Source organism: Hippopotamus amphibius, chromosome 3, assembly GCF_030028045.1.
Source record: "Hippopotamus amphibius kiboko isolate mHipAmp2 chromosome 3, mHipAmp2.hap2, whole genome shotgun sequence".
NCBI classification, from domain to species: Eukaryota; Metazoa; Chordata; class Mammalia; order Artiodactyla; family Hippopotamidae; genus Hippopotamus; species Hippopotamus amphibius.
Genome location: NC_080188.1, coordinates 107,230,079 through 107,247,178, shown reverse-complemented (window position 1 = coordinate 107,247,178; position 17,100 = coordinate 107,230,079). Strand labels below are relative to the sequence as shown.

Genomic DNA, 17,100 nt, shown 5'->3' with positions numbered 1-17,100 from the left:
GGTGTTCAGGATGCCAAGACAGTGATTATTTGTGTACATAGGGAGGATTACACCTGAAGTAAATTTTGAAAAAAATGAAGAAATTTTGCAATCTTTGACCAAAAAAAAAAAAAAAGGCCCAGAAACTAACATTTGCTGATTATTTATTATTGGCTAGGCATTTTTTAGGCATTTTGATAATTTTTACTGTACTTTCCCAAAGCTTCAGTGTTCATGTTCATAGATTCTGGTTAGGCAACGGAGAGAACATCTATAAATGCCTAATGTGATGATTGTAGAGTATGTTTTTCTCAAGAGTCTTACGGCTACTTTGCTAAATTCTTCATACTGTTAACTGGATGAAACTGGCTTTTTCATAGGACCTTGATCTCAGAACTTCTTCCATTTTTGCTTAGCCTGTGGTAAAGCAAATAAGGCATAGACATTCTTAGGTAGATACATGGGGAAGGGTCATTTGAGTGAAGGCAGAATAAATTAATTTTGTTGTTAATTTGCTCTACTTTGTCACACATAATGCAAATGATGGTCCCATTATCTTTATCCTCATTTTACACAGAAGCAAGTTGAAGCCAAGAGAGGTTTACTAATTTAATTGACTCACATCACACAATCTTCCCCTACAAAGTGTGTCAGAAACTATTACACTGAAATGCAGCTTCCTTTCCAAAGTTTTACCTAGAAACTTCCAATTCAAGTCTGTAAACTCAGTTACTTTCTTTCAAATGAAACTTGGTTGTCTGTGATATGCTTATGTCTATAGATAAGGAAATTATCTACAGTCTTGATTCATTTTGTCATTAACTTATATGCTAAGAGCACATCTTCTTATAAGGACAATGGCTCTTACCCTCCCCATTCATGCCAATCCTTCTGGAACACAGCAGCCACTAGCATCTTTTAAAAATTCAAATCCAGTTAAGATACTACATACAATCCTGTTACTGCCTACCTCTCCAGTACCTCTTGTGCCCCATCCCTTTTCTTACAGGGCTCTGGCCACTCCCTCTGTCTCTCTATCTCTTCTTTTTCATCCCTTCTTTTGAATAATTCAAACATTTCCCAATTCAGGGCTTTTGTTCTTCTTACTCTGCTCACTGCTGGAATTCTCTTTCCCAGAGTTTTTGCTTGTCTGGCTCCATTTCATTTTTTCCTGTTTCAGATGAACCATCACATCCTTAGACATGTTTTCCCTGATGACTTTCTTTAGTCATTTCCCTTAGTTACTCTTTAACTCTTCATCTGTTTACATCCTTATTATCAATGCCACAAACTAGACTTTAAAAATTATTTCTTGACTTTTATTTTCTCTGTTTCCCCCACAAGTTTGTAATCCCTGTCGTGTCACAGATTATGGTTATTCACTCATGCTATGGGTATAGCACTGCCAGTTGCCTAATAGCTGCTTAATAAATATTATTGAATAAATATGTCTAAAAGTAACAGCTTTTTTTGATATTTACAAATTCATATCTTGAGTAAAAAGTAGAGGAGAATAAATAAACATAAACAATATAGGAGTTAGAATTATCTGGTTTGCATGCTTCCAAAAGTCCTTCTGGGAAGCTTTTAGAAGCAAGGACAATCTCAGATTACTAGTTTACTATTTAATATGGGAGACAACACAACCAAAATTCTCTGCTGCTGTTTTTCCTCCTTTAGAGAAGAGAATAAGAATCACTCACTTTGAAGACTACATACTTCACAATCTAGTGTCTGTAGCTCTACCTTTTATGAAAAATAGTAACTCTGTAGACCTAAATTTTTCTTTGCCTGTGGAAAGTGATTCTTGCTGTCATTGTTACATCATAGAGTTGGATTCCTAATTCCAAAGGATGTTTATTTTCCTCCAGATCTTGCTTTGTCTGTCACTAGAGACACTGATTTTTTTTAATAAAGAAATAAATTTATTTTTTAAAATAAAAATATCTGTGAAGATGACATCCACACGAACAAACCTGAATGTGAGTGGCACAGCGGAATTAAGAAAATTCACACAAGAGTATAGAAAAGCATGGGGTCAGGGGACTCAAGACCAAGTCAGTCAGGAGCCCCAAGCATATTCTGATTCCCATAGCATATTTATTGAGAAAGATCAAAAGCATTCTAACAGAGACCAAATTATGAAACAAAATAATGAATAACACAAGGCATAAGATTTTAGAAGAGCCAAAACAGAACGCCCCTTGTATATATTATGACTACTAGGGAGGATAGCTCAGCTTTAACAGAGGGCCAGTGCCACCAGCTACGTGACTGCCTTATCTCAGTTGGTTTTCCTTTGAGATTGGTTCTGTTTTCAGAACATGTTTGCAATCACACAGCCCTCATGCGCCCTCCTCAGGTTTCTCCTAGTTACTGTCCTCTGCATCCTTTCTGGTTCCCCACAATATCCAAGTTATAAATATGATATTCAGAGTCAGAAATGAAAAAGCAGTTTTTAGCATACCCCTATTATGTCATGTGACTGGGGTTTAAATCAGTCATCTGCCACTGATTTTTAAATCACATGACCCAACTTTAAAATAATCAGCTGCTCTCATATGTCACGTGATTTACCTTTAAATCACAAAAAATGAAGAGTTATAAATATGATGTCCTGAACCATAAATGGAAAAACAACACTTTAGAATTTTTTTTTCTTCTCAAAAGGACCTTTCATTGCATACAGAATAAAGGATTCTCTTGTGGATTTCTTTCTTTCTTTTTTTTTTTTTTGATCTTTATTGGAGTATAATAGCTTTACACTGTTGTGCCAGTCACTGCTGTACAACAAAGCGAATCAGCAGTATTTATACATACATCCTCATATTCCCTCCCTCTTGAGCCTCCCTCTCATCCTCCCTATCCCACCCCTCTAGGTCATCAGCAATCATCGAGTTGATCTCCCTGCCTTAGGCAGTTGCTTCCCACTAGCTATCTATTTTACATTTGGTAGTATATAAATGTCAATACCACTCTTTCACTTTGTTCCAGCTTCTCCTTCCCCACCTCCCCATGTCCTCAAGTCTGTTCCCTGCCTCTGCATCTTTATTCTTCCTTTACCACTGAGTCCATCAATACCATTTTTTTAGATTCCATATCTGTGTGTTAGCATATTGTATTTGACACTGGTACTTTTTTAAACTACCTCCCTTAACTAGGCATATGGGAAGTCTAATGTCTTAGACTGATTTAGTGTTCTGTTATAGTTTTCTTATTTTTAAAAATGACATATCTGATGACAATAATTACAATATCAGTTACAGTATTTCAAAGAAGCACAACATTTAAACCAGTATTTTTATTTTTGTATACAAAATCTGTATGTACATTTCATATTAATTATCACCAACTATTTTCAAAAACTATAAGGTTCATTTATTTATTGAGGAATATTTCTCACTCTTCTAAGATCAGGGTACACAGTGACAAGTAAGGCAATGTTTCTCTTTTATATCGGGGTTTGCATTCTAGTGTAGCAGACAATATACAGGAATGTAAAGAAAGTCATGGAGAGTTAACTGATTGTCAGAAAACTGTAGTGGAGTGATGCGCATGTGACTGCACAGCTCTAGTTAGGTGGACAAAGGGCCTTTTCTGAGAGGTTACTTCTACACTGAGACCTGAATGATGAGGCAGAACCATCCTTAAGCACATCAGTAGGAAGAGCATTCAAGGCAACAGAGAAAAGCTTGTGCAGAAATTCTAAGGTAGGAACCAAGCTGAACTGATGGTCAGGATAATCAGAGCATAGTGGAAAAAAGGGACTATGATGCAAGGTGAGATGTGAAAGGTATGCAGGGCCCTGATCAAGGCATCTGTTACTTTTTAACTTTTAAGTTCAAAAAAGAACATGGGCATCAGAGTAACTTTGCTTAGATTAATAATTAAAAATCAAATCCTTCTTGAGCTTATAGATGACTCAGCAATTTGGCATCAATCATTTTTGCATAGAGTTTCCATTTAGCTTTGCTATGTCAATAGCAGAACATAATTTTTATGGCCAGCTTACAATATCTGAAAATTGAATTCCTGCATTCTCTTTATATGAGGGTGAGTTAAAAGTTATCCACACTCCAGTTATATTTAAACTTCTGTAAATTCTACAGCCAGAGTGCAGATAATTTTTGGCTCGCCCTCGTAATTCTTCACCTTGACTCACATCAAAGAAGAAGAAAAGGCTGCTCACAGTAAAAACTTTGATCTTTTTAAGAAAATTATGAATATAATTTTTCTATTTTAATTATACAATTAAAGAACTGGAAGGATCATAATGAGATCCCTAAACTTAAATATTTGTAATCGTTTTGCTAATTATCCAGCATGAAAAGTAGGTCCAGAATTAACATTTTCTATTACACAGGAAAGGGCCATTCTGACCATTCATGCTGAAATTATTACCTGTCAAATCTCTTCTCATAACTGTTCTGTAGGTCTCCCTAATTCCTTCATGTGAAATAGCTTTACTCATTAAATGTATTACTTCTCAGCTCAATGACCACTTTTTTTTGTTTGTTTCTTTAACACGCTTATTTTGAAACAAGTCTTCCTCTCACTGCTTTTTTAAAGTAACTTGCTAAGGCTAATATTAGATTGTAAATCATATAGTCTCTATAACAGAATTGAATAATTAAATAGTATCCATGATACAAAAACACTACAAAGTAGGAATAAAATGGCATTTTAATTTGAAGGATGGTATCGGCCTAAAAAACTATTGTAAACATCAAACTTATTGGGAGACATTAAATGAACTTTCTGTTTCACTCTGAATATTTAAGCTATCTAAAGAGAACATCCTCAGACTCTTACAACTCTATCTACCAATTTGCCAGCACCCATTCAGTTATATGCTATCTTCCTACATACTCTTAAAAATGCATTCATTATTCATGTTCCTATCCAAAGGCAATCAACCTCTTTATTAATACACTGGACCTCATTTCCTTCTTGTTTACATGAGAACATTGGTCTAAAAATAGCTTCTATGCTTCATATTTTATCCACGTCCCTTTTTACTATATCATTTTACATTAGCAAAGAAGCAATCTGTTATCCCCTTCATCTTTAAAGTAAAATCTTCTATTGATTCCTTTTCCTTTATCAGCTATGACTTCATTTCATTCTCTCCTCTTTGTTGCAAAACTCAAGAGATTCTCTAACAGCTGTCTCTGTTTTTCTCTTTCTGTTCTCTTTAAACACTTTCAGTCACACTTCAATTACTAACACCTACTGAAAATGCTCTTCTCAATGTCAACAAGGATATCTGCATCACTAAACATAACTGTCATCACTCACTTCTCCTCATACATCTTCAGCAGCAGCATTTCACCCAGTCTTCCCTGGCATACTCTCTTTATGTGACCAGGATCCGCTGAGGTTGAGGCCTGGAAATCCAGCTTCCTCTGGGCTATTTTCTCCTGAATGACTAATAGATATTTTATGCTGAATAAGGTTAAAGCAGTGCCCTGGTTCTTCCCTCATCCCCGAACCTGTTCCACTTATTATATTCACTGTCTCAGCTAATGGCACAATTTGGTCTCTCTTTTCCTCATACCCCACATCTAGTCAATCAGGGAATCCTGTTGGCTCAACCTTCAATATATATTCCAATTTCAACCATGTCTAACCACTTTTATATCTGTTATTTAGTTCCAAACCATTATTGTCTTTCACCTGAATTGTTGCAATTCCCTCATATCTATTTTTCTTGCTTTTATTTTAGCATCCTCTGCCCTAATAATTTATCCTCAACACAGCCTCAGAATTATCCATTAAACTCATAAGTCAGATTGTATCACAGCTCTACTCAGTATCCTGAAAATATCCTCCATATCTATCAGGGTAAAAACTAAACCCTTTCAATTACTAAAAATCAGGCAGGCTTATCTGGCTGCCCTGTTATTTCTCTATAACTCCTCCCTTACGACCACCCCTATCTGACTCCTCTGGTTAGCCTGGCAGCATTCTCTTCCTCTTACTGGTAAGGTGTGTATAAATTTGCTGTAGGTCCTTCACATAGGCTGCTCTCTCTGCCTAGTACACGTTCTCCCAGTTGCCTGCATAACTAATTTACTTTATATTAGTAAATGGGAAAAAAACAATGTTTTAGGTACTGCTGCCCTTGGACTCAGGCAAGCAGGGCAACTGTTCTTAGCTCCACACCTTAAAGTGTCTTCTGAGAACTTTCCCAAGTTCTCTTCTAGAGTCTGGGACTGGGAAGTGCCTTCTAATGGGACACTCCAGCCTGGATTAGACTGCATGGGTCTCATCCCTGTCTTTCCTCTTCTGGATGCTCTTTGATGCTCTATTCCACCCATGGGGTCCACCAAATACTGCACCTGGTAGATTCTGCACCTATGAAGTGCCTTGTTTCCAGCAGGGCAGTCTAGCTAGGAAATGGCTTCCACAAGCTGATTCATTATTTCTTCCATATTATTGTACTAAATTGATTACTAAAATGATGTTTACATGCTGAGTTTGGGTAACGCAGGACACATTCAAGGATCTGGGCTTGGGCCAGGTGTCTGGGCCCTCTCAGCTCTCACCTGCCCATGTCTGACTGCAGTACAGTAAGTCTCCTACAAACAAATGAATTCCATTCCAAGAATGCCTTCTTGAGTCCAATTTGTTCGTGAGTCCAACAAAGTTAGTCTAGGTATCTAACACAATTGACTATAACACTGTACTGTAATAGGTTTATAATAATTTTCACACAAATAATACATAAAAACAAACACAAAAAATAAACATGTTTAATCTTACAGTACGGTACCTTGAAAAGTACAATAGTGTCAGCCACATCACCTCTGCTTTTACGCTTGCTTCCAGACATGCTGGGCTTGAAATAAAGACACTGTACTACTGTATTCTATACAGTACTGTACAGTAACATAAACAAATCACAACCACTTGTAGAGGATGCACGCATGTGACAACATGCATCAGACATGAAAACTAACATGTGATTGGACATGCGAATGCATGTTCACATCTTTGAAATTTTGCAACTTGAAGGTTCACATGTAGGGGAATTTACTGTACCACTATCTACAGTGGTATGGATGGACATCTTTTGTTCTGTGCATCTCTCCTGCTGACACCCAGGAAGGTCACCCAGCCCTTCCACAGGCTCTGTGCCATGTGTCAGTCAGTTCTTCAGAGGTGACCATGCTTAACTCCTGCAAGGGCTTTAAAACCTTTGCTCTGTGATGAGGACTGGTCCTCTCTTCCCTCCATGGATGTGGTGGCATTGTGCTCTCCTGTGTTGTTTCTAAGCCATAGGTGATGAGGGGAACAACAAGCTTGAGTGTGAGCACGTTTCTTTGCAGTCAGGTCTTTTATCTACCCTACCTGCTGGCGGTGGCATGTGGAAGGCAGGGCTGTGGTCAGCATCATAAACATCCCCTTCTAGGAATGCACTGAGTAAAGAATGATTAAAGAGTTTGAAGGAAAACATGGTGGGAAGATGAGTAATTCTATACTTATGCTATGAAAGTACAAATTGTCAATTTAACATGGCCAGGAAATGAATTACTGTTCACATTTTCTTTCAGACTCTGGTCCTGAGATTTGCATTTGTGCCCATTAACAAAGAAGTATTGTTGAGAGAGTAAATGGAAGGCAGTGTTCATGGGCAGTCCAATAAAAGATGGAGCATCATTAGCTGTGATGTAAAACACCACTAAATACATAGTTTTAAGGAATTTCAGAGGCATGATTCCAAAATACCAAGATTCTAAACAGAACAAGAAGAGAAGGATTCTGGAACTGAACAGGAAGAGAGATGCTGGGACACCAGGAAGTTTCTTTCTGTGCTCTGACTGGACAATAAACAAATAAGTACCTCCTCTCTACCTGTGATTCTAAATCTCCATCCATAAACCCCCATATCTCACACTGACCCATGAGTTTTGGTCCAATTGTTTATTATTATTAATTTTTTTGACACAAAGCTGTTTATATAATTATGGATCCTGTAAAAAATATGTGGTTGATTCTACACACCCTAAGGGAGACCCTGACTTTAATGACATCTCTTCTGTGATGAGTTAACAACAGCCCCCACCCCAGTGGCAAACCATATTTTCATGGAAATTGCCATAACAATTCTAACATTTATATGCATGCATGCCTGTCTTTGAATAGCCTTGGTGACAGAAGAAAAGAAAAGAGATAGGGAACTAGATTTACTAGATATAAGAATATATCATAAAGTTTTGGTTTGTAAAAATTTTGCTATATTCCCATTAATAAAGAATTTTAAAGAATAGAAGAAATGGCCCAGAATTGAGCCCTCTCTCTATTGTAGATTTAGTATGCATTGTATAATTTAATTAATGATAAGGGTGGAATTTTAACCTGTTGGGAAGCATGGACTACTAGATAAATTCTGGGAGGACATATTGTCAATTCTCTCCCCTCTGCCTCATCCCCTCCTTTCACACACGCTTTACACCTGTCTCTGTCTCTGTCTTTCTCTCTCTGTTCTGATTTGAAAAGTTTTTTTTAATGCACCCCATTTTTGCACAAATAACATGCCTGTTACATTATCTACCCCACCCCATCATCACACTATTATTTCTTATCCCATCTTCTTCTTCTAACAGAAACAAATAATAAAGGATTAAGCAAAGCACGTCTTGGAATAAAACAGAAGATGCTAAGTGTGGTCTGAAGTAGGAACCAGGATTCCAGGATTAATTGCTGGAGTTCTGCTGTTGAGTCACAATTTTAAAACATTATCCCCTCCAGGAGTGTGGGCCATGTCAAATGGTTCTTCTGTGTCACAAAAACCATCTAAAATTTCAGTGAAACAAAAATAGCACTTGTTGCTTAATACCATATGCAAACGAACTCTAGGTAATTATGGACATTTACTTTTCTGGTGAATCACTTCAATAACTCTTCTTTCTGTGGGGTGTGAATAAACATAAAAAATAGGTAAAATACAAGAGTGTATAGATCGACAATCTCCTTGATATGGACTCTCTGAGCTAAGTCCAGATTTTTCCTCAAGCTTCAATCACAATGCTACATTCCATCAGTGTAAACAAACTTGTCAATCCTTCTTTTCAAAAAAAAAAAGAAAAGAAAAGAAAGAAAAAAGAAAAATCCCTTTAATCTCTAGAAATTGTGCTTTTAATTTTAAAGTTATGGCACATTAAGATCAGGCACATTTTGGATTAATGTATATGTTTTTGCACATTTATACATAAAATTGTTATTCTTTAATAAACATGACTGCTGCTTTCATCCCCAAACAATACATGTCTTTATGGATTGATGCTGTGCCTTATCCCATAATCCATTTTTGCATTTAACTGGTACACAGGCATCTCACCCCAATTCTGCAAAGGCACTATATTCCATCCCAGTATACACAGTTTTCTATTTCTGAATATGAAGGGAAATTGAAGCATCTTCAAATAGAAGTCCAGCACAAGCTAAAAAAATAAAAAATAATTAAAAAAAAACTCTGATTTGGGACATAAAATTTAACAAACACTTGAGCAAGTCAAACCACAGATAACTGTCTTGGAAAATCATAATGATGGGGAGTGTTAAAACCCTGAGGGGAACTGAGGGTAGTTCTTCAGGTTCCTGACCTCTCAGGGAAATCTCTTTAAATTCCACTTAGAAGTCAGGGAGGAAACATTATTCTTCATTTATTTTTAGCTTGAGGCCGTGTTGAAGACTGTTCTTAAGAATCAGTGGGGAAAATTATTTGCCTCCTCTACCAGAGTTGCAACTTCCTCTGTCTCTTAGATGTAGAAGTAAGACTTAGAAATATATTTCACATTTTGGCCAGCTATTGAACAGACTTCTTTCTCCACAGAGAATAAAAATTGTCATTACCAGAGTTTTCAAGGAACTGACACATGGTGAGATTTATAATTCACATTTTTGCATATTCAGAGAGGATTTTAAATTGTGATGTGTTACTTAAAAGTATGGGTATTGTGGTCCGGTTACCAAGTTTAAGGCAAGCTAGGATCTATCACTTTAATTGTGTATACTTGGGCCAGCTATATAAACTTTTTTGTCCTCAGAATGTTCATTTTTAATGGAGATTATATGTTAACAAGGTCAAAGTATTTGAAATAAAGTAAAATAATACATGTGGAGTTATTTGAACAGGACCTGACCATTTAAGAGCTTAATAAATAGCTATTTGAATGCAACCATTTTTGGAGAGCTAGGAATACCTATTCAAGTCTAATGAAATTAGACATATCTTCAGTTTTTCATCTTCAAGTTAAATCCTAATAACTATAAAATGCAACAAAGGAATACTGTTGTTATAGCTAGTCAATAGCATTTTATTTATTATTTCTTAATATATTACCATTTATCATTCATCCTCTAACACTGGCCCTCATCCTGGTTTTTTCGACAAAAAAGTATATTTTTTAGTGTATATACATAGTGCCAGTGTAGGAGCCCTGTAATTCCAGTGCCGTTTACCACTTAGAGAGCTATTGATGTATATTACGGCACTTAATTTCCCACAACAAAATGCTAAGGAATGACCCAGGGAAGGACGTGAATGGTAAGTGTCTTACTCAAGCAACAGAGCAGAGTCTTCTGATTTTAAATTTGCACATTTAATTTTCTCTACGTGCACTTGATGTCATAAATAACATTAGATTTCTGCCGTAGAATTGTTCAAGAATAAATGGTTGAAGATTTGAACTGCCTTGGTGCTAGTCGTTGTGGCTTTGTCTCTTTTTTTAAAATGAACTAAATCCCTAAGACAACAGAAGGAAAGAAGACTCAGGCACCCATCAGGAAGGACACATGTGGAAACATAGAAATATATTTTTTCTTTCCAAATTCCAGAAATAGTAAAAGTTGAAGCATTTAGGGAAATCAGCAGAGCAATATTTAGGGGTGAGGAAAAGATCTGAGAGACAAAAAATAAATTTTTTATTGCTGGAGTAAATAATAATCCTGGATCAAAAATTCAGTCGATTCAAGGAATTTAACACAGATGGTAATTAGAATAGGGTTTTAATCTGTTAATTTAATATTAAAAATATAATTAGAAAACACTATATATGACAACCATATTACTAATTTCTCATATAATTTTGAATAACATACTGATTATATAATACTATTATATAAACTATTATATAATAGTTATATTCTATCAACTTCAAAGTTGAAACATGGATTTCTGCATTATTTTCAGAATGATTGATGCTAGAATAGTTTTGTTGCCAAAACGAATGGGAAGGAAATAGTGGGCAATGGTAATTGTCGGAATGCAAAATTTCCAGGGTCGCAGGTCCAAGACATGGCCTAGAGCACACAGTTCACGGTTTGAGGAACCCTGAGCAATCGCCTATGCATCTCCAGAATTTGAAGGATATGGCTAACAGGGAAAGAAAGATGGTGAAATATTCTATCAGAAACATGAACAGAACAAGCTCTAGAAGAGTATATGAAGTGAACATTGACAGGGAGGACTGGACCCATGATTTGAATATCTGTGGATTCTTTACAGCAGGTAAACACTTGTAGTACAAGATCCTATGCTATGTTAGTATGTCGGTTCCACCTACGCAAATTAATTACACTGGATAAATAACAACATTATCCTCAAACCTCATCTTCATTTTCTGAACAAATGTTTAGATGATGAATAATATGGTGATGTGGGTTTTATACTTGATTTTTAATGTTAAACTTTCTTATAATTATTTCAAAATACATATTGAAAAGAAAAAATCTCTACTATTTTCATATGTTCCCTCTGTGATTTTAAAATTATATTAAGATGTCTGTATATATGAGCAGGGTTATTACACTTTTTTTTTGTTTTTCTCATTTACCATGTTGTAAAAATTCTTCACCATCTATGTCCTTATGTTATTTATTACTGTTTAACTTATAGCATATTTTGCTATTAATTCATAGAAGACCAAATTGCATAAACTTATTATTTGGCTTTTTTGATATTTCTGAATTTTTATTATTATAAATGACACATTGTCTTTCATTATAAAACTTAGACCACCTGATTTCACTTTTAGAAAAATTTTTAGGGTTGGGGTTACTCATATAAAGAATACAGACATTTTTATGAATCTGAAAATATTTGCTAAAACATTTCCCAATATGATTGTATGAATGAAGCAGTTTCATCGCAATTTATAATTGATACAATTAAAAAAACATTTTATTCTTATGATAGATACAATTCTTCAGTTCCCTTGGTGTGTGTAGACACTATTTAAAAATAAAGCTTATATCAATATTTAATATCTTCCTCTTGAATTATACATTACAAAGCACACTCATAATAACTGCCTTATTTGACACTCACTGACCAGCAGCTTGAACCAGTGTTACTCTACCTATTTTATGGGAGAGGACTCAAGAAGCTTTGTGGTTTCTTCAACGATACATGGCTATGAAGCTATAGTTGCTAGATTTTTTATATTAGAAACTGGACAATTATTGTATTATTTTAATTAACTTTTCATTTTGGAGTAATTTGAGATTAATAGAAAAGTTGCCAAGATAATACAGAGTTCCTGTCTACTCTTCAGTTATCTTTCCCTAATAAATATCATCTAGCTTTACCAGGAGTATATTCGTCAAGACTGTGAAATGGATGTTGATATGTTACTCTTAAGGAAACATAAGATTTTATTCATATTTCACTAACTTTTCCACCACTGTCCCTTTTCTCTTCTAGGATTCAATCCAGGACAACACAATGCATTTAATTACCTTTTATTCATTTCAAATCATAAACCTTGTGATTATACTCTCCAAGGACACTGTCTTCTCCATTGCCTGTTTTAACAATAATTCTGGAAATTCCTTTCATGTAAAAGAAGAGAGGGTTGATTTCTTCATATTTAATCAGCATTTTGAGTTTCTTTAAGGAACTCCCCAGATAAGAGAGGTAGAGAGCCTAAGAATTATTTAATTGTTAGATTAAAAGAGCCTTGATCTTCCTCTCCACCCTTCGGGCTATTTGATTTTCTTTGTACAATGAAGCTACCTGAAAAAGAAGTGGACACATGAGGGTCTGAAGGCCATAATAATTTATTCAGGGACTATCAAAGACATTTAAACAATACCGTATCTGCACTGTGACCAATAAAAATATTTTATATTTGTGAATATATAAAAGGATGAGTAAAGATATTTATCAGCCTTGGACATGGTAAAGCAGAAACTAGGAGTAAAAACATTGTCATTGCTGCTTTGTGTCAAAGGCTCTGGGAGCTTCTTACTATTTATGGTAATCTTCTCCATTATCTAACTGCAAAAATGGTTTTATTGATATGAGTGTTATTGCCTTACCTGATTCTCTATCAATAGGTATTGTTATTATACTCAGTTATAGAATAGAATCTGAGCTCTTGAGAATTTTAAGTAACTTTTCTCATCATATAATGTAACTTAGTACAAAAGCCTGGATTTGAACCTAGGGCTCCATGAATCTGGAGCTGATGTTCTTACTCATTTCACTTCATTGTCTCTTATCACATACTGATATTCCTTACTTTTTAATAAGTAGTCATTAATTGATCCAATGATCTTATAAGGTTTGTTTTATATTCTTGTTTTCTTTATTTTTTAAAGATTTATTTTATTATTTATTTGTTTTCTTTTTGGCTGTATTGGGTCTTCATTGCTGTGCACAGGCTTTCTCTAGTTGTGGAGAGTGGGGACTACTCTTCGTTGTGGTGCACAGGTTTCTCATTGCAGTGGCTTCTCTTGTTGTGGAGCACAGGCTCTAGGCATGTGGGCTTCAGTAGTTGTGGCACATGGGCTCAGTAGCTGTGGTGCACGGGTTCTAGAGTACAGGCTCAGTAGCTGTGTCTCATGGGCTTAGTTGCTCTGCTGCATGTGGGATCTTCCCAGCCCAGGGATTGAACCCATATCCTCTGCACTGGCAGGCGGATTCTTCACCACTGTGCCACAAGGGGAGCCCTATTCTTGTTTTCTTGATGACAGTCTATAGCTGGATATGGAGTTCAGAGTGCAGGCACTGTTTAGGAATGTCTAGTATCCTGGAAATAAAATGGAAAAAGTTAATTTAAGGTAAGTAAAATGACATATTAGTATATATGTCTGTATGTTTGTTTGCTTTATTAACATTTTCAGTTATTTCTGTTAGCTGTCAGTGTCATTCATAAAAATCAACATTTTTAAATAAATTTATTTATTTATTGGCTGTGTTGGGTCTTCTTTGCTGTGCACAGGCTTTTTCTAGTTGTGGGGAGTGGGGCTACTCTTCCTTGTGGTGCATGGGTTTCTCATTGTGGTGGCTTCTCTTGTTGCAGAGCATGGGCTCTAGTCACACAGGCTTCAGTAGTTGTGGTACATGGGCTCAGTATTTGTGGCTTGCGGGCTCTAGAGCGCAGGCTCAGTAGTTGTGGTACACGGGCTTAGTTGCTTCAAGGCATGGGGGATCTTCCCGGCCCAGGGATCAAAGCCAAATCCCCTGCACTAGCAGGCAGATTCTTAACAACTGTGCCACCAGGGAAGTCCAAAATCAACTTATTTTTAATTCCTAAAGGGATCCTAATTATCCTCTTACTTGCCTACTTAACCAACATAGATTATATGCATATGTACATACACACACACTCACATGCCATTTAACTGATGAATTTCTCATATATGTACAAATATGGACACAATTATTCTTCAAAGCTGTGTCTTGCTGTGAGAAATTAAGTCAAAAGTTGGAGTAATATCTGGATGACTCCTGGAAATGCTTTCTGTGGGTAAGTTATCTGGCGTTTTAAGTGAGAGAAGAATAACTAAAATTGATAAGGGCATTGTATCAAAAGCAACATTTTCCAATTTGACCTTCATTATCATCCTATGAAATTAGTAGGGAGTTTGTATGTGAACATCCCTATATTACAATAAGTCATATAAATTTGAAACAGATACACATTGGTGAGTACTACTTGATCTGATTCAGCAACATTGAATACATACTTAGCAACTAATCTATAAAGCCTCAGGCTCTGGCTATATTAAACACATTGTCTCTATTCCTTACCTGTGTGGTTGCTGCCAAATTGCATCTGTAAGTAATGGGGCCATTACTTTCTGAGTCTACATCATTTTCCCTGCGTCCTTCATTAGGAGGCATCATTCAACATGATCAAAGGAATCAGAAGTTTTTAACCTCTGCAGTGAAAGGAAACTCTGGAAAGGCCACGCCTGCTGTGAAGTTCTTGCTAGAAAAATGTTTGCTTCTTTCCCTGTAGATCCAGTAAAAAGGTCTTGGGTGTTGGAGCCAGAGGCTCTGGGTTAAAATTCCAGACTCAGCACCTGTTATTTTGTTGATTTTATCTCTTCAAGTATGAGTGTCCTATCATTAAAATTGGGTGATAATATCTAACATGGACTGTTTCCTACACACTAGACCCTGACCTTCCTTGCATTATTTAACTTAGTCATTATAACAATACTCATTAGTAGGTATTATTAATTTTTGTAAACTTTTATTCTTGTTTTTAAATGATGAGTGAAGGAAAAAAACTCAACACATGCATACTTATGTCTTAGACCACAGCCAGGTGCATTCCTAATGATCCTTCTCTTTTATAAAGAATGAATTGATCTTAAAAGCTCAATTCATTTTAGACTTTTAAAGAAATAACTCGGGGAATAGTCATGGTTTCCAAGCATCTCTTAAACTGGGTGTTATTTCTCCTTCTATTTGCAGGTAAGGGAGTCACCTGATCAGGGATGGCCCTGCTCCCATCCACGCACATGGCAGGGATGACTAATAAATCACTCTCTTCCTTTCCTCAGAACTTGGATGTGGCCTCAGAACTCTTCCCACTATTCACTCCAGGAAACCACTACTAAGTGATCAGAGTTGGCAGCTGAGATAAAACTATGTCTTGTCCCTGCCACAGGTGGATCCCTACCCTTCCCCTATATTGAAGCTCTATCTTAAAATATTTAATATTTTATCTGCAGGTCAGTTCTTCCTGGTATCCACTTACTACCTTCAGCAAATTTCTAGTTTTGTGTCTCAGTGACAAAACCAGCACAAGAACATAAGGTAATTTTTCATGTGGATGCACCAACCTGCTGATGGCTATGAAGTACCGTCAACTCGTTGGAGACAAAATTTTCTTTCTTGTAATTGTAGATTCTACGTGCTCACTGTGCTACTTTTCACCTTTCCCTTGGAAATTATGAAAAAAACAAAGCTTTGTAACTGGATGTGTCCTCCTGGGGCTTTCACAGAATCCAAATGTGCATAAAATGATATTTGTTGTATTTTTGTCCATTTGCATTACAACTGTCTGGGGCAACTTGCTAATCAGTAGCAGCCCAGTACTCCTGGGCTCCCCAATGTACTTCTTCTTGACTCTTCTGTCCTTCCTGGATGCATGCTGCTCCTCCATCATTGTCCCAAAGGTGATGGTGGACTCTCTCTATGAGAGGAAAACCATCTCCTTCGAAGGCTGCATGACCCAGCTCTTTGCTGAGCACTTCCTTGCTGGAGTGGAAGTGATTGTCCTCACTGCCATGGCCTGTGACTGCTATGTGGCCATCTGCAAACCCTTGCACTGCTCTTCTATCATGAACAGCAGGCTCTGTATCCTTCTGATGGAGGTAGCCTGGACAGGGGGCTTCCTGCATTCCATGATACAAATTCTCTTCACTTTCCAGCTGCCCCTCTGTGGCCCCAATGTCACTGATCACTTCATGTGTGACTTGTTCTCATTACTGGAGCTTGCCTGCACTGACACTCATGTCTTTGGCCTTTTGGTGGTCACCAACAGTGGGTTTTTCAGCATCCTAATCTTCTCCTTGTTGCTTGTCTCCTATGGGGTCATCTTGCTGTCTCTGAGAACCCATAGCACTGAAGGGCAGCAGAAAGCCCTCTGTACCTGAGGATCCCACATCGCTGTTTTAATTTTGTTCTTTGTGCCATGCATATTTGTGTATGCACGACCTCCATCTGCTTTCTCCTTTGACAAAATGATAGCCATATTTTACACCATCCTAACTCCCTTGTTCAATCCTTTGATTTATACTTTCAGGAATAATGAAGTGAAAAGCACCATGAGGAAAGTGCGGAACAGAATAATGGTGGTTTCTAAGGAAAAATAA

General features: G+C 36.6%; 1 protein-coding gene across 1 annotated transcript; it reads left to right on the top strand.

Annotated features, from left to right (window-relative positions):
* Positions 1 to 14,712: 14,712 nt before the first annotated feature.
* LOC130848563 (olfactory receptor 4C15-like) lies at positions 14,713 to 17,100 on the top strand. The gene is given in 2 exon segments (XM_057727017.1): positions 14,713 to 14,738; positions 16,191 to 17,100. Coding segments are annotated over 2 exon segments (936 nt in total).